Genomic DNA, 21,463 nt, shown 5'->3' with positions numbered 1-21,463 from the left:
TCTTCAAATCAGTTAATCGTCTACATCTGGATTTACTAATACTGAAAATCATGAGCAAGGAGATTAGATAAGATCAACAGAATAAAAACAGTTCGTGTCAATGTTTCCAATTAATAATATTAAGTCTCGGTATATATCACTGGCTTATAGACAATCCTGCCTATATCGACCTGTCAAATCACTATATCTAATGTGTTCAGCGTTTCAAATAGACAATGCAGAAGGGCTTGAACGAGCTGCCAACCTAACTTAGAGTAATACTATTCATAGACTAAAAACCTCGATCTATCCGTTAATCCACGGTCTAGCATGTCATTTTGGCACTATTTCGCTGCGATAGATTTGTTGATAAAAGTAATATTGAGCTCGGGATATAGCTGAGATTAGGTTGCTGTCATCGTGGGGAAGCGATACTGTTGCATTCTCTAGGCCAACTGCTACCTACCATCGCCCGCCGCTTGACGTCGATGACATTCATTCTTTCCATTACCTGGTGCCCGCGTACTACGTAAAGCCTCAAGGCACTTTCCTGGAAGGCACAGTGACATTTGCTCCTTCTTCAATTTTGATCTTCAGTCTGTCTTGGTGGCTCTTTCTCAAATCTTCAAACAGGTCACATCATGCTCGGGCAACTTTCCCCTGTTCCAACTCCCCCCTCTCAGCCAAGCCTCCATTTTTGCTACTCATCATCCGCCCCCTTTGACAGTATCATCACCTCTTCATTCCAACTCCAAGCAAGCATCACCACTCAAAATTGAGCCCATTCATCGCCGGATACCCCTAAGGAGTTACCGTCCGACAACGTACATCCACTATTGCCCATCTTCAATCATACTCAGAGCGGCGCGTGCTCATTCCGCTCCACCAGCAACTAGGGTCCTCTGCGCTAGCCAAGGTCCCGACTCCCAACAAGGCCCTGTACGCGCTAGAATGTCCTTCTAGAAGGCCATACCCGACCTCCTGTTCCTGTTCCTGAACCGGGGCCCTGGGATCCGATCCCCCCATTGACGTCTCCTTCATGACGACAATGCCAGTGACAGAACCGTCGACTCGACTTGACTTGTCATACTCGCGCATCAGGAGATGCTTGCTAATGCCTCCCTGCCGCCGGAACACCATCTTGCCGGATTCTCAGGCTGCTTTCGGCCTCAACATCATGCGTGTTTCGACTTCAAAACGCCTGTTACCCTACGCGATGCACGCCTTCCAAGGGCCGTCTGATTGATTAGCATGAGGCATTGAGCAGCGCAATCTTGGCCACTCCGAACGGATTGTCAATGCCCGCTCAATAGGGCTGTTCCGGGCACACGCACCAGCACCAGCCACTGTCGATAGCGGCTTCGATATGGGGCGTTCGTCCCTTTGACATATCGCCAGGTTTCAAGCCAAGACACATTTTCTATCTTGGTCCCGGCTCAGAACCGGATAGGTCCAGCCTGATGCAGTATCGCATCGCATACAGCTCCATGCTTCTCAGACAAGCAAGCACCTGCGCATATGTCTGAGTTCCCATCTTTTTCGGCATCATGGCCTTTACCAGAAGCTCTCATTTGCATCCATTACTTGCCAAGCCAGTCACTAACAGACTCATCTCGGTCACCAATTCTGATGTGGACGTCGCTGCCCGTTACCGTTCTTCTCAGCCCTCCCCTATTGAGTGATCCAGATAATCGGTTCGCAGGGTCGATTTTCCCGTTGGCTCGACTGGGCCCATGTTCACGTACCCAGGTGCGCCCTGTCCATGAGCCGCGAGGCCACTTAAGGCTCTAGGCAGTTGTTAGTTGACTGTTGCACGTATCTGGTCCCTGACTTTAGTGCGGGAGCTTGTTCAATCCAGCCACCGTTGACCAGGATGTCGATCTAGCTTGTGCGGAACAACATCATGGCGTGCGCTCATATTGATCAAATCTGGACCAGCCCCGACAACCCGGCGTGCACACTCATCCATCCATGATGGGTTTCTCCCTGCTTTACCATCCAGATTTGCCAAACGGAGGTTCCCGGACAGTGGAGAATGGTTCTGCTTGCGATCTAGTCCAATTGATAGACACGATCCCGGTTGAGCCATCTGCTATAGCAAACCCTGGGTTTGTTATAACCCTCCACTCCACACCGTTACTCCTGTCCTGCACCAAGCACCATAACTGTTTTCTCCCTTGTTGCCACGCCATCAGCTCGGCACCCACTCTCTGTGGCTCTTTCTTTGTTCAGGCGGCGAAAAACCTGACAATGGCCGTTTTGCTGCTGTATTGCTACGGCTGTTCTTGGCCACCTCAGTGTGGTCTAGTCTCACGCTCTTCAAGCGAAGCGCGTTTCAAGTTGGCATTGTGCTCCAATAAGCACCTCCGCCCACCGTCCTTTCTGTGTCATCTTTTCCAGCAGAGGTACATTTTCCTAATTGTTCTATGCGCAGGGGCTTTGTAATGGCAAATTGCCATCTATTCGGGAGAGCTTGTCTTCAAAGCAATGCTATTGCATTGTGCTCTTATCCTTGCTAGTCATGATGGATGCCAGGGGTGGCTATTGTTTCTATATCAGGCACCCTGGAGACCTTGCAATGGACATAAGATCGTCAAATTGACCACCCTCCAGACCCTGGCCTTGGTTAACAGGTAGTCTCCGCAGCACAGCACTTGTCGGACGGGGATTGTTCTCATACCGGACTGGGCAAAATCTCCAAGTGCTTTAACCTGCAGCATGAACGCAGAGAGGCCAGTGATCCACTCCCTCTGCGACCCTGCTCTAGCTACTCCGTCATCAGACGATATAGGCCTGCCCTGGTACTGGCAACGCTTGCCAGGTTACTAGCCCTTGTGTTAAATACGTTTACTGACCCCAGGCCGGGAGCTAAAAGAGATCTTGTGAGGGGACGTATCCTATCATACAAAATAAAGCATTACCGCTTCTACAAACTCGCTTTCCTATCGACTGCCTTACTCGGTGTAGTAGTGGTATGTCCTAATAGTATTCATCCTAATCAAGTCCTTCTCTTATGCCTTCTCTCCAAGACAGCAGCTTCGGATTGAATGCGCATTCGACACACTCCTTTGGACTACTCACAACCGTTACGCTATTATAACTCCTGCCTGAGCTCACCCCCCCAACACGGCCCTCCAACGCCAGTCACCAGCGTCTCACTCAACTACGGAAACGGGAAAGCCTCTGGCCCGGTACCAATCAGTGAAAATTCAGACAATATATGTGGCAAGCTGCTTAGTAGCTAGTAACGCTATCGACTTACACTTCAGACGCAAAATACAACAACCAGAAGCCTAGCTTGACGCACACAAATCACACCGTTTTGGACACCACTAAATAACCCTTTCTCTTCCTCGCCGTAGCCCGCAAGGGCTTCATCCTGTCAAATTCTTTCCATTCAGAGCCCAGCGGCCGTCCAGAGCGGTTCGCTCTGGAGGACCTCATGTATCGGAGGCACGCTGGCGGGCACCTATCGAGTGGGGGATTATACCGTGGACTATTCGGGTCAGGGCTCACAATCAGGACAGCAAAATCAACATCAGCAAGCGTATGATACGTCACTTCATCAGCGTTCACGACACCAGCAGCCTCGGGCCTCTATTCACCATCCTGGAGGCCCGGCTGCTGGTATTCATGGCACTCCCGACCCGCATCACGGAAACCCTCATGTCCAGCACGCAGCAATGGCTCAACACCATCAGCATCAATCACCACAGATGGTCATGGACCCTTCTCATCTAGGACATCATCGTCTGGGGCCGCCTCAGTTTGGAGCCCCAGGACAAGTTATGGCCCCTATGTACCAGACTCTTTCGACCCCAACACCACCGAATCACCCTCAGCATTCTGTGCCTCCACCCGGCTCTAAGCGGCCACGACCCAGTGATCTTGATCTATCTGTTACAGGAATGGCTGACTTGGACCATTCGGATCTCAGTGGCATGCAACAGACACCTTTAGGAGCAGCATATGCTCACGCTGCCGCCGTGGCAGTTTCACAGCCTCAACACCAACCTATACATCACCACCACCACCTCCCCGACTCGGAGCCACCATCCAAGATGATGCGCCGTGACGACGGTTTAGGGGGAGCCCCAAGCGTTGTGGGACAGATTGGAATGCCGGATCCAGCACCTCGCCCCCGTGGCCCTAAACTGAAGTTCACGCCAGAAGATGACCAGCTGTTGATCGAACTGAAGGAAAACAAGAACCTGACGTGGAAGCAAATAGCAGATTTCTTTCCAGGACGATCTTCAGGGACATTACAAGTTCGATACTGTACGAAGCTCAAAGCTAAAACAACGAACTGGACCGACGAGACGGTACGTTAACCAGCAAACTAACCCTTGGTGGTGTGATTGAAGAACTTGCTGACTTTCTCCCTAGGACCAAAAGCTCCGAACTGCCCTTCAGGACTACGAGAACGAGAAATGGAGAATCGTCGCCAATAAAGTTGGCACTGGCTTTACTCCTGCAGCGTGTCGAGAACGGGCTGAGCAGCTAATGGTTGAGGATCCAGCAACTTTGGCGGCTTTGTCACAGTCATTATCACCAGCTGTGGCCTCAAACGCAGAATCCGAAGAGCCCTTATATTCCCATCATCAGCTTCAATAATAAAAGAAAAATAATTATGCCAGCGGAGGGTTCATTCTATAATCGCGACGCATCAAAAACACAACATTTCCCTTTCAGAACGCTCCTTATTTCTTTACGATCATTCGACCTACGCCCAAACACATTCGCTTTTGCATTTGGCTGCTGTCAGTCAACATAATAACCATTACGACAACTTTATCAACGACCTCAAGGCCTTCTTCCTAGAGTTGTCGACTTGAGCACACCGGTTTCAGCCCAGGTAGGGCACAACGCACCCACGACTTGTTTCTTTTATCCTTGTATTAATTTCTTTTGTTCCGTGCTTACAGGCTTCGTTTCATTGTTCTATCGTATTCGAGACTGGCCTTTTTTTGTCACACACCCTTTTTTTAACATTAATCATACTTCACTTCCCCATTCCCCTTCTCAAAAAATTGTCTTGTATTCCGTTTTGTTACGTCTATGATCTCCTATGTCGCTTTACGAAAAAAAAACTATAGACCTGGGAGCCCCGGAAAAGGAGAAAGAATTATTTACATGCACTTAATATTCCCCATCCTTCAGCCAGGGGAAACCGTCCAATCGCTTGGGATATGTGGCTGATCACACTTTCTTGTCACTTATTACCCTTATCTTATAACTATATTCTACCTCTTAATCATTTATGTACGGGAGCAAAAGCAGGATCATGGGCGGAGCAGGTTTCCTTTTTTGGCGCAGCGTATTTTTCGGGTTTGTGTATGTAGAACGACGGACGAACAGGAGCATATTGTGATGTTTCTTGATACCACAGAAGAGGAAACGGAGCATGTAAGCGTAGAGCACGAAAGGCTGGGGCTGGGGCTGGGGGTGGCTGGATTCGGATTCGGGAGACGAAGTCCAGTATAGCTATCGGGGTGCCATGATTCAGGAACACTTGGAAGACGAAGGCGCTAGATAATAGAAGACAAGATCTGCTCGATCAGCATCAGAATCACGCCATGAGGCTCCTCTCTCTCAGGTCCAGAGTCGTGACGCTAGAAAGACGAGAAAATGGAGCCGGTTCACCTCGACTCCGAACGTCGTGATGCCCTATAGTTGAAGCCTTGAAACAATATATAACGCCCACACTGCAAAGGTTCCCTCGGATCTGGCTCAGAGCACCCCCCTGTATGCTTTGTCTCACCGGAACCGGTCTCCACAGTTGAGCTAGACGAAACGAAAGTGTTTATGCTTTAAATCCTTGCCACACTCCGCGCAAATCGTCCCTGTCCATGAGATGTAGGCATGTATGTATAGGGGGGCGCGCTGCGATCAGTTATGATATAGGTAGGGTAAGGCGGGACCTTGCCACGTAGCTATCTGTACAGAGAGAGACAGTGCTGCGGCACAATCGCCATGGTTGCCGACTGGCGGGGGCCAACCCTGGAGAAAAGGCTGCCAGTGAGCGGATGGAGCCGATGAAACGGAGGGCAAAGGGCCCTTTGGGTGTCATGTCACTTGTGGCTTTAAGGCGGTCGAGTCCATCCCATCGGTGTCCTCGTGATGTTAATACTTTGTCGACAGGCTATATGACCAGAAGAGTGCAGAAGGCCCGATCTTGGCTGTGATGGGATGAGATGAGTTGATGGGATGGTGCTTTGTTGTTTGCCTGACCTTTAGAGAGGGACCCGCCTGGCTCTGATTAACTTGTTGTATTACACCGCATGGGATGCGAGTCACGGCGCTAAACGATGGCGTTTTTTTGAACTGGAGCTACAAAGAGTAACAGTTATTTCAGATATGGGGGTGCGCATGCGTGCTGGCTCTGTGACGAGCTGCGTGGTGTCTCATTGTGACGTGTTGGGAGGTGAGCAGGAATGGGACAGTATGTATGCATGTGCGAGCGCGCGTCTGTAAGAGACGCGTTGAGCGGTCACACGACGCCAAGTGCAGTCGCACAGCGGCCGAGAGGAGGTAACACAAGATGTAGGTCGCGTAGCTTGCTGAGTTTGGATGATCTTCATGCTCCGGGGTTGAGGTCGTGTCGAGCCACGGCTATCGAGGCCATCTCAGAGCTGAGAGCATGAAAGAGCAGCAGCTGTGCCACATCTCATCACAGGTAGCTAGCTAGGAAAGCAAGCAAGCAAGCAAACAGTACCTACATGTCGGAGAGCCGGGGAACGTAAAGGGTTACCGCCGCTGAAACATCTCTTTCGAAATCTCCGATGTGCAGTCTCTAAGCGAGGCGTTATGGCTGGCTGATGTTGTTGATTTGATGTAGGTACTGCATAATATCATAAAGCAGACTGCCCGATCTGTGAAAAACTAGGCCTGAAACTGGCTTCAAGTCCCGGTTGCTACACTGACGATGCGTGATAAAACTTGGGGCACAACACCCCCTTCCAGTCTTGGTCATGGATTTGTCAACCCCCCGTCGACCGAGACTTTTTGACCCATCCCAGGGCTATAACGGTCTGAGCTTTCAGGTCACATCGGCGGCCAGAGATGGGTAGGATAGAGAGGAGAGGAGAGGGAGGTTGGGTCGATATGACGGCGGTGTTTGGTGATGATGCATTGCGACGCTGAACTGGGTTAAGATGCCTGCATGTTTCTTTTTCGCCCCACGAGAGAGATGGGCTTTAAAACGTTTGTTTCATCTGGTTGGCAGAGCAGTTTTCGAGAGGGTTAGCGCGAGTCGATAACCACCTGTCTTATGGCCTATATAACCCAGTCTTATAAGTTGGGTTGAGTTTAGACCCCTGGTAATCGAGACCGAGGAAGAAACAAACGCAGCCAAACAAAACGAAACGAAACACGCCACTTCCGGGAATTCCCAGTCGCCTTGTCAAATGCAACAGGACATATCCCCCAATGCGGATGGGAGCCTTGTTAATTCATTATCTCTTGCTGTCTCCTCTTGCAAGGGTGCAGACGTTGGCCCGGAGCCGATCACAACCCTGGTCAGCCAAAATCTGCCAGGTGCCTATTTGGACAACACTCATGGCCCATGCTCATCCAATGTGCGGAGGGAAGTTGGATTGACCACAACCGTTAGCAGGGCACGTCCCCGGATCTCCAGTAGCCATGACTCTGTCATCATTTTCCTGCATCTGTCCCGGAACCGTTGAAGCAACTTCCGAGTTGATCCACATCTAGGGTTCTGCCAGCCTCCACCAGCTCGACCAAGGTGCCGTGGCCCGTAACGTCCAGTCCCGGGTCTAGGAACGCTGCCATCTCAACTAGCCAGCCGTTGAAGTCCCTGATCTCGGTTGATCTGCCGGCACGCACGTCTTGCAGCATGGAGCTTGTGTTCTCCCTAACTTTGTGACCCACTCGATAGATCATGTCCTTCAGCTGAGGATGTGAGAATCTTTCCTGCAGGCTTTTGGGCGAGAGATCGATGGCCGTCTCAGGCTCGCCTGGTAAACGTCCTTCCTGCCGTCCAATGATTTCTGCGCTGCTCTCGTGGGCCACTAGAAGTTGGAGCACTTGACTTGCTTCGCTTAGAAGTTGGTCAATGACTCGTGCGAGAACTCCATCTGATTCAGTGAATAGAGCTCCATTTTTGCACCCCAGAACAGCTGTCAAAGGGTTGATTACCGCGTTAACGACGAGCTTTTCCAATTGCAGAATCCAAAGTTCTCCCCTAGGCACAGCCCTAGCCTCTAGGTGAGGGGCTTCCAGTAGCTGCTTGACTAAGTAAGCTGTTTTCCCGAGCGAAATGGAGTTCGGGAGAACCGCTCCGACGACAACATCAGCTTGGGAGGCGTGAAAACTTTTGAATGTTCCCTGGGATGTCACTCCATGCGTTGTAACACAAGCTAAGAAGTTGGGCTCATGGCTGCTATGATAGCGATGGGAAACGTATAAGGATCCATGAGGAGGCCACAATTTCGACATTCCGTTTTGAGCGAATAGCACAGTGCTGTTTCGGTCGAGGTATCCTCGAACTCGGTCAACCTGTGGCAGGGCAGCTGAAGCCTTGGTCAAGACGATGAGGTTCTTTAGTTTTTCGCCATCGGCGACCTCTCGCACTGGGCCGAAATCCGGCTCATTTTCTGTCCACCATTCAATATCGAAGTCTTTGTTCTTCTCCAGCTTGCCGTGACGCAAGATTTCAATGCCGTCACTCTCGATCCATTGCTCCAAGAGCTCCTTTCTGTGAACAACCAGTGTGATTGGGGGCCTGTCAGGCGCTTGGGCCAGTGAACTTGCGAAGAGGCGGCCTAAGTTACCTACTCCTAGGACATAGATACGCTGGTCGGAATCACCAGAAGCAGACGAGGTTGAAGGGTCAGAACCATGGTAAGAAGCAAGGTTTGACAGGTTCCATGCAAACAGCGTAGGGGTCGGCCTTACGTCATTGCAACATACTTCCAGCCATGAGGGTCTCTGAGAATACATTCTGACTGAAGCGACTGAAGCGACTGAAGCGAGAGGCCAAATCCGGCGTGGACGGGTAGCAATGTTGAGGCGGTGAGACTGATTAAAATTGAACAAGATAGACCGCATTTTGAACCCTAATAGATTGGAAAGTCTGACTGTATTATACGAGGACCGGTAGTGCCGGCACTTGTAGGAAGAGATAGACTCGTCGTCAGTCGATCAGAGACGCTAGATGTGTCGTATGTTCCTGATGGAGACGGGCTGTTTTGTCATTGGGAAGTCGAGACGGGACCCAATTGGGAGAGACTTATCGGACCGATGGTGAAGACATAGCTTCTATTGAGTTTGAAGAGTGGAATAACCCAGAAACTGATGATTTGTTATGGTTCGACTATATGCAACTCATTGTGGATGTAGTTGAAAATAAGGAAGGTGGTGATCTGAACTCAATGCTGGGGCGGGTGGAGTTGGTCTCACAGTGTAGATAACAAGGTTGAGGTAATTGCACTGTATTTTCATGACAGTCCAGCAGACTACCTAGACGAGCAACTATAGGTAAGACTTGAGATCCTTACATAGGTACCTAGCATATTGGACAAGTATGGTAGGTACTAATATAATGTTGCTACAAAGTTGGAATAAATTACGATTCAAAGTGTCTTTTCAACACACTTAAAGTCGTGGAGTCATGCCTAGGCTAAACTTGGACAGCTGAGAAGTGCCCAACCATGGCTCGGTTCAGTTGAAACGAACTTCAATGTAAATGAAGAATAAAAGAAAGAAAATATACAACAGTAAGCATAAACTCTAACGCAACTAACTTGGCTGTCTTTCTGCCAGTGATGTTCCAAGCTATTGCTAAGTTAGTCACTACCTATCTCAGTTGAGGTGCACATCGATTTCCAATTAACAGAGACCCGCTTGGTGCCTGGATTCCTGTGCGCACCAATCAACACACGCCCCTCATAATTTAGCACGCCCTGTAGCCTAGGTAGACTCGTCTTTCATCTTCACTTCTTCGACGTCATTACAGGCTATTATTTGCGTGCAAAGGCGACTTCAACTTTTCGCAACTGGTTGATATTATCATCTCCTCATCTTCCTCTCCAGGATTAAAGCCTCAGATTAATCTTCAGATCGCTAAGGTCTTTCAACGAAGCTAGAAGCGCTCAACCAAGTGCGACGTAATCCATAGAAATTGTCTCCATTCTCATTCACGCACATTTTCAACCTCCTGTCATTACCCAGAAGTTTCAACCCGTCTCAGGCTTTCACTGAATCATGAGGATGCGGACTCATCAGTGCTAACTCACCATACCCGGATATCCTCTCATTTTGTAAAGCGCAGAGCCGATTACTCGATTTCTCCTTACCCGAGAGCACAAGAAGTGCAGCTTTGTGAACTCTGCAACCAGCACGTCCATCACCATGGCATCTGAAGATACGGTCTCGGATAATCGAGAAGTCGAAAAAGCAGCGCTTCTTGATCGAATGGTTGCTGCTGCACAACAAAGCGCATCTCAGGATAAGGAAGACAGTGAAGAGCAACCCAACACCGAAGGTCTCAATGAAGAAGATGCGCTGCGGAATTTGACCGGCACCGTGAGAGACCAGAACGACCTGGAACGCGACATCACACTTCAAGCCAATGCTGCACTTAACGAAGCCGAGGATAAGAAGGATCAAAACCGCATCGAAAAGCTGGAAGCCACCAAGCATCGGCTTCAGCTTCAGCTGGACAAAGAGAAGAAACGCCTCGAGAAAATTGCTCACAGCAATGTCTACCAAACCCGAAACATCCAGAAGGAAATCGCAAAACTCGATGAAGAGATTAGACAAGTGAGCAATGACATATCCGATTTCCAGGCACGAATAAAGAAGCGTCATGAAGAAAGCTCTGTGGACGATTCTGCCAAGTCCAAATCTACTAGGCTTCCAGGTGAAAGTCACCGTGACTTTCTGATTCGAACTGGAAAGATTACGCCATTTGCCAAGATTGGAGGACCACGACCTGCAGGAATTCAAGGCCAACTCGCTGATACGATCCTGGATGCAGAAGAAGAGGCAGCAGCTGAACAACTTGGAGGAGAGCTTGAAGGGCCTGCTTCGCATCAACGACTTCGCAGACCTGGATTTGCTGATGAGCTTGATTCGGAACCCGAACCCGCTCAACCTGCCCCAGCTGTTGAGAGTGAGTTCTCGCTGAGGCCAAGGAAAAAACGTCGCGTTCAAAAGGAGCGTAGCCCGTCTGCGGATTTTGAACCCGGAGCATCCGGTTCTGAATCTCACGATGATGATGTCTGGAAGCAAGGGAACGAGGACGATCTAATTAGAGAACAACGCCGCCAGAACAAAGCCAAGGCTAAGGCCGCCGATCAAGAGCAGATCGATCTTAGTAAGATCGACGATGGCAATGAAGCCCACTTCAAGGCCCGTTTGAATGACTGGGTGATTCGGAGAAGTCGCGCACGGAGGGCTCGGAAGCAAGCAGTCGACGTGTCTGCTGATGCAGGAGAGAGTGATGAAGAAGAAGAGGAATGGTTCAAACCGGCCCCTGACTTTCCCGACTACAGCTTTGGTGACGATTTGAAACTACCTGGAGATATTCACCCGTCGCTATTCGGATACCAAAAAACAGGTGTACAATGGCTTGCCGAACTTTATAAGCAGAACGTCGGAGGCATCATTGGTGATGAGATGGGCCTGGGGAAAACTGTACAGCTTATTGCATTCATCGCAGCTCTCCACTACAGCAAAAAGCTACGCCGTCCTGTCATTGTTGTTGCGCCTGCTACACTTCTGCGACAATGGGTGAGTGAATTTCATCGCTGGTGGCCACCACTTCGCGTGTCTATCTTGCACGCTTCTGGTAGTGGTATGATGAACCCCAAGTTCGAAGACGAGTACGATCTGGATCATTTCCGACCCTTGGCCACCAAGTCAGAAAAGGCTGCTCAAAGAATCGTCGACGGAGTCGTCAAGAGTGGGCATGTCTTGGTAACGACGTACGCTGGCCTCCAAACGTACGCCGAGACTTTGCTGCCAGTTCAATGGGACTATGCAGTTTTGGACGAAGGACACAAAATTCGTAACCCAAACGCCGAAATTACTGTTACTTGCAAAGAACTCAACACACCGAATCGTGTTATTCTCTCGGGAACACCAGTCCAGAATAACTTGACCGAACTGTGGTCACTCTTCGACTTTATCTACCCTATGCGATTGGGGACCCTCGTCAATTTCAGAGCCCAATTCGAGATCCCGATTCGTCAAGGTGGTTATGCCAACGCATCTAATCTGCAGGTCATGACAGCAGAGAAATGCGCAGAAGCATTGAAAGAAACAATCGGAGAATATCTACTTCAGCGTTTGAAGGTCGATGTCGCAGCCGATCTCCCGGAAAAGACAGAGCAAGTGTTGTTTTGCAAATTGACTGATGGCCAGCATAAGGCGTATGAGACTTTCATTAAATCGGACGAGGTCTCGGCCATCTTGAATCGAAGGCGACAATCACTTTATGGCATTGACATATTGCGCAAAATCTGCAACCACCCAGATCTGCTCGACAAGACTCTTGCAAAGAAAGCTGGCTACGATTTTGGGAACCCCAAGCTATCTGCGAAACTGCAGCTCACAAAAGATCTGCTACAAAAGGTCATGATTCCCAATGGACACAAGACGCTCCTCTTCTCACAAGGTAAACAAATGCTGAACATTATCGAGAAGTGCATCAGCGAATGTGGAATCTCTTATGTGCGAATGGATGGAGAGACACCCGTCGACCAGCGCCAACCAATGATCGACAGATTCAATGAAAGCCCAGATATCCACGTCTTCCTTATGACAACTCGTACCGGAGGATTGGGAACTAATCTTACGGGTGCTGATCGAATCATAATCTTTGACCCTGACTGGAATCCTTCAACAGACCTCCAAGCTCGAGAAAGAGCATGGAGACTCGGTCAGAAGAAGCCGGTAAAAATCTACAGACTGATGACGGAAGGGACCATCGAAGAGAAGATATATCATCGCCAAATTTTCAAGCAGTTCATGACGAACAAAGTTCTGAAGGATCCAAAGCAGCGTAGCAGTTATGACCTGTCAGACCTCTACGATCTCTTCAGTTACAACACAGGGGAAGATGCGAGTGCCAACCGAAGCGAGCTCTTCAAAAAAGCAGAAGTTGAACTTCCTTCCGGCGATGGCGAACAGGGGCAAACGTCAGAACCAGCCCAGAATGTTGCCGGCGGGGCAGATGTGGAGAGTAAAGAGCTCCGGCAGATGGGCCTTGTAGCTGCGATGGAAGACTTCCGAGAAGACAAGTCTGCTCACGACGAAAAGCGCATGCTGGACGGTATCTTCGCCAAGTCAGTCAACAATGCTTACGACCATGAGGCTATTGTGAACGGGCCCCAAAAAGCAAAGGCGGATATATCTGTTCTGCAACAAGAAGCAAATATGGTAGCCCGCCAGGCTGCAGCACACCTTCGCCAAGCTGGCGCAGAAGCGAGAAGAGTTCCCATAGGCACTGTTACATGGACTGGCGAGGTCGGGCAGGCTGGCCGTCCTGGGGCTAACCGTCGCCGTGGAGGGCCAAGCTCCGCGGCCATCATGAGTAATCTGGCAGACCGTCAAGGTCTTGACACAGGGAGTGGGGGAAGTTCTCGTTCAGGAACTCCTGGTGCAGACAAGAATTTAAAGTCTAAAGACTTTGTGGCCATGATCAAAACATTCATCAACCGCCACAACGGTCGAGTCCCCAGCAAGATGTTAGTAGACCACTTCAACCCCTACTGTCCCGGCAAGAAGCAGAGCGACGAGTTCAAAGCAGCTTTAGACAAAGTTGCAGTATTGAACAAGACTGGAGGCGCCGGTAGAGGAATCTGGACACTCAAGCCAGGTGTAAAATAACAGGGATGAAAAAGGCATGATTTGGCGAGGAGTTCAGGAGGCATCAAGATCACATATAGTAGACATAGCGGCTTATAAATGTATACAATTGCTTTTTTGTCTCACGTCATCATACATCGTCAAGCGTACAGCTGAAAGGTATCACATCATGGAACAGATTTGACAAGCAGGATGATTCATAGGCCTTCTTCGGGCGAATTCATAACTGTCTACTGCGTCCTAACCCATAACCTGACCAGGCTCTGCAGTGTAGACTGGAGACCAGGCGAAAAAGCCGTTCTCCTCGTGATTCTCAACGCCACAGAGAAACCAGATAGCGAATCTCCTGTCCGATCCAAGCCACCCATGAGCGAGCAGCTTAGAGACGACGACCACGGCGACCACCCTTTCTGCGGGTAGAGTCGGAGGGAGTAGGGGTAACATCCTCAATTCGGCCGATCTTCATGCCAGCACGGGCGAGGGCACGGAGAGCGGACTGGGCACCGGGACCGGGGGTCTTGGTACCGTTACCTGCATGTGAATTAGAACGACTGTCTGAGTGAGGGACACTCCCAATTGAACTTACCACCAGTGGCACGGATCTTGATGTGAAGAGCGTTGATGCCAAGCTCCTTGCAGCGGGCAGCGACGTCCTGGGCAGCCAACATGGCAGCGTAGGGGGAGGACTCGTCACGGTCGGCCTTGACCTTCATACCACCAGTAACACGGGTGATGGTCTCACGGCCACTGGAATCACCCAAGTTAGCCTCATTGAACCATACAACATAGCAAATTGCTCCTCCAAATTTCATGTTCCTTATTCATGGGCTGACGAACCTCAGATCGGTAACGTGGACGAAGGTATCGTTGAAGGAGGCGAAGATACGGGCAACGCCGAAGACCAGCTCGCCTGTTGAAGCAATTTCGTTAGTCCATGATCTCTCTCTTCCTCAATCTGCTCGGAATTCGTCCAAGGGTGGTCGCATACCATCGCGAACGGAGGGTCCGAGGGAGATGTTCTCCTGGGGAGCGCGGGTGGTGGTCTTCTTGGGAGCCATTTTGGAGGATTGGGCGACTGCTGGTTATTTCGTCACTTGGCGGTTGAGAATGAGGATCTCCAAATGTTATTTGCGCACCAAAAATTCGGCAAGTGCGATAAATGGGCGGTGGAGCGTGGCAGAATTGAAACCCTACGAGACCCACATTTTCGGCTGAAAATTTCTGGTAGCAAAAAGGCGGGTGTTCCCCTTCTTCAACTCACGCTTCCGACCGACAACCACTAACCGACCTCTCCAACAGCCGTCGCCGACAAAATGGGTGCTACGTATGTGAATCCTCCCTGAGGACGTGGACGATATGGGCAGATGCCCTGGTTCTCGAGACTTCTTTTGCTTTGCGGATTGCCGTGGTCCTCTCGCTGGAAAGTCACGGTCTCTGAATTGAGTCGTTGACCGCCAGCTCGATCTTTCTTGAGCTTCTCCCTCAATTGTTCTAGGCTTGAAACACAGTTTGGGCATTGAGAGATGTTGCTTGGGGTGTTGGAGATGAAGATGAAATACTTTTCTTTCCTAAAATCATTATCGTCGAATTGCACGCGGTCGCTGAAACACGCACCACAGACCAATTCTTCGAATATCTTTCTTGAACTTCATGTTTGGGGCGTTGTCGGATGAGCGGTCAAGGAAATCACCTCGATCCTCGTATCATGGTCTTCCAGCTCACCGATTAAAAACATCTTTCGAGTTAGCCAAGCGGAGAATGCTGCATTGCAACAGTTCTCGCACCGGCGCTCTGTTCCATACCACGCCCTGTGGTATCGTGGACTGCGAGCTAATCTGCTTCTATAGCGTTCCTACCAACGACCAGATCTTGGTCCCCGAGACCCTTCTCAAGAAGCGCAAGTCTCAGGAGAAGGCCCGCGCTGAGCGCACCGACGCCATTGAGAAGAAGAAGGCTGTGAGTACTATCCTCTGTTCACTCTGGCACTATGATGGAAAACATACATTCATCAACTAGACTCCGGTCGATGCTGTTGATAGTTAACCTTCTTTCGGGTCTGACATTGCCTGACTGATTCCAATCATTTCTTCATCCACTTGCAAGACATGAACTGACCAGTTTGAAATAGGCCAACAAGGAGAAGCGTCAGGTCATCTTCAAGCGTGCTGAGAAGTACGTTCAGGAGTACCGCGATGCTGAGCGTGAGAAGGTTCGCCTTCACCGCGTCGCCAAGTCCGAGGACTCTGCTTTCGTCCCTGCCGAGGCCAAGCTGATCTTCGTTGTCCGCATCAAGGGTATCAACAAGATGCCCCCCAAGCCCCGCAAGATCCTCCAGCTCCTCCGTCTCCTTCAGATCAACAACGGTGTCTTCGTCAAGGTCACCAAGGCCATTACTGAGATGCTCAAGGTCGTCGAGCCCTGGATCGCCTACGGTTACCCCAACCTGAAGACCGTCAAGGAGCTCGTCTACAAGCGCGGTTACGGAAAGGTCAACAAGCAGCGTGTTGCCCTCACCGACAACGCCATCGTTGAGGAGAACCTTGGCAAGTACGGCATTGTCTGTGTTGAGGATCTCATCCACGAGATCTACACCGTCGGCCCCAACTTCAAGCAGGCCTCCAACTTCCTCTGGCCCTTCAAGCTCTCCAACCCCACTGGTGGCTTCCGCCCCCGCAAGTTCAAGCACTTCATCGAGGGTGGTGACCTTGGTAACCGTGAGGAGGCTATCAACGCTCTCGTCCGCCAGATGAACTAAGCGTTGGTTTCTTCAAACAAAAAAGGCTTCTAAGGAATCGGTCGTTAGGACCTGACGGATTAAAAAAAGATCTGCATTTGACTGCTCGGCGTTCTTATCATGACAGGGGAAATGGCAATTGATACCGTGATTAATGACACCCGAGTTTTCAAATTATTCCATCAGTGATATCCTGTTACGTGAAGCTATTGTGAAGAGTTTTCTCACGTGCCATTTGCATGCATGCTCGTCATAAATGTGAGGGGTATTAATAATGCCAATTATACATGTGGAGAACCACTTTTAAATCTATGGATCATGAATCTTAATGTCTCCAAAGATTGGGTAGGTAGGTATTCTACATCTTGATATCAAAGCTTGTGCCACAACCACAGCTACTAGTAGCAAGTGGGTTATCAATGATCTTGAACTGTGAGCCGATCAACTCCATTGTAAAGTCGACTTTGCTGCCCTTGAGGAGATCGAGAGACGGCTCGTCGAGAATGATCTTGGGGCCTTCTTCTGAGGTTGTGGCCGGATCAGCGTCATCGGGGATGTACTGGAAAATGGTATCGTCCTCGTTCACGATGGATGACCACTTGGCGGCGTCCTTGGCTGGTAAAGTAACAAGGCTCATGAGATATTGGAAGCCATGGCAACCACCACTCTCGACTTGAATCCTTAAGGCAAGGTTCGGGTTACCGTCCTTTTCCATGATCTTGTTGAGACGCTTTGAGAGTCAGCAGTGTCTCCATAGGATCTTTCCTTCTTGCAATTACCTTGGCAGCTCGCTCAGTTATCTCCAGCATCATCTCATTGCCATCATCATCTTCTTGGGGATTTAGAATAGCTCGCGTTTTCTGTTGGATAGCAGTAGTCGAGAATTGCCTCGCAGCTGTTTCTCTTGACTTGGATTCCCACGACCGTCTCGGATGAGCATATGTTCTGGATTGTGCAATGGTGATATAAGGGGTTCGTAGTCGAGATGGAGGAGTGCATCGTGGAATAAGGAACTCGAGAGGCGTTGAGGTCTGAGACGTCGTTGTGTAGCTTCGTCGTGCAAGTTGAATGAAAGAATTGGCGGTCGATTGCGCATCAGCGCAGTAGATTCGAGCCATTGTGAAGGTAATGATTTGAAGGAATTAAGGTTGTAAGGATGATGTTGGAGAGAAGTGGAATTACGTAGCGCATCTATTATGCTGAGAAATCCATGTTACAAGCCGATTCCGCTTGCCTCCCGGACCTCGAAATTCTTCTACGGCCCGGAGACCGAGAGAACCTGGAGGGCAAGGTCCGGCTCAACGACGGATAAGACACTTTTACCGCCGTTGTATTCCGAAGGTCACCGATGAAGACATGTTTACATGACAGCATTATGAGAATGTACTGATCCCATGAATTTGACTAGCCCTTTCAAGGCTTTGTTGATCTATTATTACCTTTTAATACTGATGCATTTTCTTACCTATGCCCATGGTAGAGTTTGTCAAAGAATTTATACCGTTGACCGTGTATTAAGACGGGAGGGCACAGAAGAATGGCTGCAGGGCTGATTACGCATAACTCTATCCTATCCAGCACTGCAGCCACTATTCTCTCGACATTCGTAGCTCTTATCAAATATTATGTTCAATACCTTTAAACTAAGATATAGTAGCTAGGCCTTCTCAAACTCATGCTCGTCACTCAATTTGAAGCTTGTGACTCATGTCATCTCAGCCACTTACAACCAATCTTTCTGTGGCTGTGCGCCTATCAGCTCGGTTGCCCCCAGCCCCACCCTAAACATCCCACACTGAATGAATTTTGTTTTTGGAAGGAACAACCCCGCCCACTGACTTGACTTGACTTGAGCCAGGCCAGCCCAACAGACAAGTTTCAGTGTCAAACAATTTGCCCAGCATGTCTCGATTTTTCCGCGGCGGCGACGACAGCTCTAGCGACAGCTCCAGCGACGAGGAGGAGCTCTACTCCGAGGAGGAAGAGGAGGAGGAGAAGCAAGACTCCCAGGAGGATTCTTCCGAGGCCGACAGCGACGACTCGAGCAGCGATGACGAGGGTGGCCGAGGAATCAACAAGTTCTTGAAGGACGCATCCTCCGATAGCGAAGATAGCGACGATGAAGTACGAGCCAAAGTCAAGTCCGCCAAGGACAAGCGCCTGGATGAGTTAGAATCATCCATCAAGCAAATCGAGAACGGTCAAAAGAATGGCGACTGGACACTCATCTCTGCCGGTACGAGAAACACTGTCGAACTTTTTGTCAATTTTTTTTGGGTCAAAAATACTAATAAAACCGCTCAGAATATGAGAAGCTCAACCGTCAGGTCGCTAAGCTGCCTGGCAGCAGACCCCCCAAGCTTTATATCCGTATCCTCGCCGAGCTGGAGGACTTTATGAATGAGTCTCTCGCGAAGCAGAAGGTCACCCCCAAGAAGATGAACGCCATCCAAGCCCGATCCCTCAATGCCGTTAAGCAAAAGGTCAAGAAGACCAACAAGGAATACCAGACCCAGATCGATGCCTACCGAGCGGATAAGGATGCTTTCATGGAGTCCTCGGACAACGAGCCCGTTGCCCCTGCTCCTAAGCCCAAGAAGGTTTCTCTCCAGGTTGACGCTGCTCCTACTGAGGAGGGCGACGACGATGGTTTCGCTACTGTTGGCAAGGGTGGACGCACACTCCAGTACACCCCCGAGAGCATCTTCAAGCACCTGCGAACCATCATGGAGTCCCGAGGAAAGAAGAACACCGACCGAACAGAGCAGATCAAGACTATGGAGAAGCTCCACGAGATCGCCACCACACCCTACCAAAAGATCCGTGTTCTCCTTACTCTGGTTTCTACTCGTTTCGATGTTGGCTCTGGCGGCGCTGCTGCCATGCCTGTTGAGCACTGGAAGGCCGCTGAGAAGGAGCTCTCAAGCCTTCTCCAAGTTCTCGAGGACAACCACGACTACGTTGTTGTCGAGAACGCTGAGGAGTGGGACGATGATGACAAGCCCCCTACCCTGCAGGAGGGTGAGAAGCACATCAAGGTCCCCGGCAGCATTGTATCTTACATCGAGCGTCTTGATGACGAGCTCGTCCGATCCCTCCAGAGCATCGACCCTCACACCTCCGAGTACATCGAGCGATTGCAAGACGAGGGTGCTCTCTACAACATCATTTTCCGTGGCCTCCTCTACTACGAGTACCTCCGAAAGGATGACTCTCTTGATATTCCCCAAGATAGCGTGAACCGAATTGTTATGCGCCGTTTGGAACACGTCTACTTCAAGGTAATTTCCCAACTATTCTTCCACCTGTTTTCGCAGTAACTAACATTTATCCAGCCCGCCCAAGTTGTCAAGACCTTTGAGGAGAACTGCTGGAAGGTTGTTGGCGAGACCGTCGAGTCTGTCATCACCCCCCGCGACCAAGCCCAGAACGCTGGCAATCTGGTCAATGTTCTCTGCAACTACCTGTTCAGCAACAGCGACGGCATTATTCGTGCCCGAGCCATGCTGTGCCAGGTTTACTTCCTCGCCCTCCATGGCGAGTACTACAAGGCCCGTGATATGATGTTGATGTCCCATCTTCAGGAGAACATCCCCAACTTTGATGTGCAGAGCCAAATTCTTTACAACCGTACTCTGGTGCAAGTTGGTCTTTGTGCTTTCCGCAAGGGTCTCGTTTACGAGGCCCAGAACACTCTTCAGGAGATCTGCGGCAGTGGCCGCCAGAAGGAGTTGCTCGCTCAGGGTGTCATGATGCAGCGATACAACCAAGTGTCTCCTGAGCAGGAGCGTCTTGAGAAGCAGCGACAACTCCCCTTCCACATGCACATCAACCTCGAGCTCCTCGAGTGTGTGTACTTGACATGCAGCATGCTCCTCGAGATCCCTCTGCTGGCCCAGACTGGATCATCTCCTGATGTCAAGAAGCGAGTGATCAGCAAGACCTACCGCCGCATGTTGGAGTACCATGAGAGACAAATCTTCACTGGTCCTCCCGAGAACACCCGTGACCATGTGATGCAAGCGTCCAAGGCCTTGGCTGCTGGCGAGTGGAAGAAGTCGATTGACTTCATCCACAGCATCAAGATCTGGGACTTGATGCCCAGCGCCGAGGAGATCAAGACCATGCTCTCCAAGCAGATCCAGGAGGAGGGTCTGCGAACTTACCTATTCACCTACGCCCCCTTCTACGACACCCTCTCCATCGAGACCCTCAGCGCCATGTTCGAGCTTGACTCGACCAAGGTTGCGGCAGTGATCAGCAAGATGATCAGCCACGAGGAGCTCGCTGCCTCTCTGGACCAAGTCACATCCACCGTCATCTTCCGCAAGGGTGTTGAGCTCAGCCGTCTCCAATCGCTTGCCCTCGCGCTATCAGACAAGGCCAGCGCGCTCATCGAGAGCAACGAGCGAACTCTGGAGCAAAAGACACAGGGAACATCAAATGCATTCGAGAGACAAGGAGGCCGAGGCCGAGGAGGACAGAGACGGGGTGGTGGACAGGGCCGAGGAGGAGCGCGAGCAGGTGGCAACACGCAGCGACAAGCTGGTGGAACACAGTTCACGGGTGGTGCGCTGGGAGCGGCTGTCAGGGGTTAAGAATTGGAGAATGAACGAGATGAGGCGTCTTAGTCGTTTGCATTTTGCATGGGATGGTTTCTTTTAATGAAAAGGGGCGAAGATGCGGAAGCACTCGCTACGTGTCACTAGGTCGAAAGGGAATATGGATACATAGAACTCGTCAACATTGCTTGTGCTGGTGCCGGTGCTATGCTGTGAGAGGAGATGAGAGACGACAAAGAGAGTAGATCAAAAGTCTTTACTGTAGCGAACGAATCCATGAGATGAAAGTTATTTGAGCTGCATAACGACTTGTAGGTTCGTGTGAGGGTCTATAGATACCTGAGCTACCTAGTAG

The 21,463-nt window shown here is 50.3% G+C and overlaps 7 protein-coding genes across 7 annotated transcripts; 4 read left to right on the top strand and 3 right to left on the bottom strand.

The window, feature by feature from the left end:
- Nucleotides 1–3,662: 3,662 nt before the first annotated feature.
- FSUBG_150 (transcriptional activator Myb) lies at nt 3,663–4,593 on the top strand (the record flags this gene model as incomplete). Its single annotated transcript, XM_036679173.1, has 2 exons — nt 3,663–4,301; nt 4,366–4,593. The coding sequence occupies 2 exons, from the start codon at nt 3,663–3,665 to the stop codon at nt 4,591–4,593; spliced, it is 867 nt and encodes a 288-aa protein (XP_036544288.1).
- Nucleotides 4,594–7,632: 3,039 nt separating this feature from the next.
- On the bottom strand, nt 7,633–9,048 carry FSUBG_149 (2-dehydropantoate 2-reductase; the record flags this gene model as incomplete). The annotated part of the gene is made up of 1 exon (XM_036679161.1): nt 7,633–9,048. One exon carries the CDS (start codon nt 9,046–9,048, stop codon nt 7,633–7,635), a length of 1,416 nt encoding a protein of 471 aa, XP_036544287.1.
- A 1,302-nt stretch (nt 9,049–10,350) lies between these two features.
- On the top strand, nt 10,351–13,833 carry FSUBG_148 (DNA excision repair ERCC-6; the record flags this gene model as incomplete). The annotated part of the gene is made up of 1 exon (XM_036679150.1): nt 10,351–13,833. One exon carries the CDS (start codon nt 10,351–10,353, stop codon nt 13,831–13,833), a length of 3,483 nt encoding a protein of 1,160 aa, XP_036544286.1.
- Nucleotides 13,834–14,191: 358 nt separating this feature from the next.
- On the bottom strand, nt 14,192–14,870 carry FSUBG_147 (40S ribosomal S14 protein; the record flags this gene model as incomplete). Its single annotated transcript, XM_036679139.1, has 4 exons — nt 14,192–14,343; nt 14,399–14,559; nt 14,650–14,722; nt 14,801–14,870. 4 exons carry the CDS (start codon nt 14,868–14,870, stop codon nt 14,192–14,194), a joined length of 456 nt encoding a protein of 151 aa, XP_036544285.1.
- Nucleotides 14,871–15,125: 255 nt separating this feature from the next.
- Nucleotides 15,126–16,567, top strand: FSUBG_146 (60s ribosomal l7; the record flags this gene model as incomplete). Its single annotated transcript, XM_036679128.1, has 3 exons — nt 15,126–15,136; nt 15,588–15,768; nt 15,941–16,567. 3 exons carry the CDS (start codon nt 15,126–15,128, stop codon nt 16,565–16,567), a joined length of 819 nt encoding a protein of 272 aa, XP_036544284.1.
- A 337-nt stretch (nt 16,568–16,904) lies between these two features.
- Nucleotides 16,905–17,664, bottom strand: FSUBG_145 (iron transport; the record flags this gene model as incomplete). Its single annotated transcript, XM_036679117.1, has 2 exons — nt 16,905–17,276; nt 17,326–17,664. 2 exons carry the CDS (start codon nt 17,662–17,664, stop codon nt 16,905–16,907), a joined length of 711 nt encoding a protein of 236 aa, XP_036544283.1.
- Nucleotides 17,665–18,448: 784 nt separating this feature from the next.
- Nucleotides 18,449–21,144, top strand: FSUBG_144 (eukaryotic translation initiation factor 3 subunit C; the record flags this gene model as incomplete). The annotated part of the gene is made up of 3 exons (XM_036679106.1): nt 18,449–18,782; nt 18,851–19,827; nt 19,882–21,144. 3 exons carry the CDS (start codon nt 18,449–18,451, stop codon nt 21,142–21,144), a joined length of 2,574 nt encoding a protein of 857 aa, XP_036544282.1.
- Between the last annotated feature and the right edge of the window lie 319 nt (nt 21,145–21,463).

The sequence above is a fragment of the Fusarium subglutinans genome (genome assembly GCF_013396075.1).
Source record: "Fusarium subglutinans strain NRRL 66333 chromosome Unknown NRRL66333_c0000001, whole genome shotgun sequence".
Lineage (NCBI taxonomy): Eukaryota > Fungi > Ascomycota > Sordariomycetes > Hypocreales > Nectriaceae > Fusarium > Fusarium subglutinans.
Note: the sequence above shows the minus strand (reverse complement) of the source record. Positions and strands in the feature narration are given on the sequence as shown.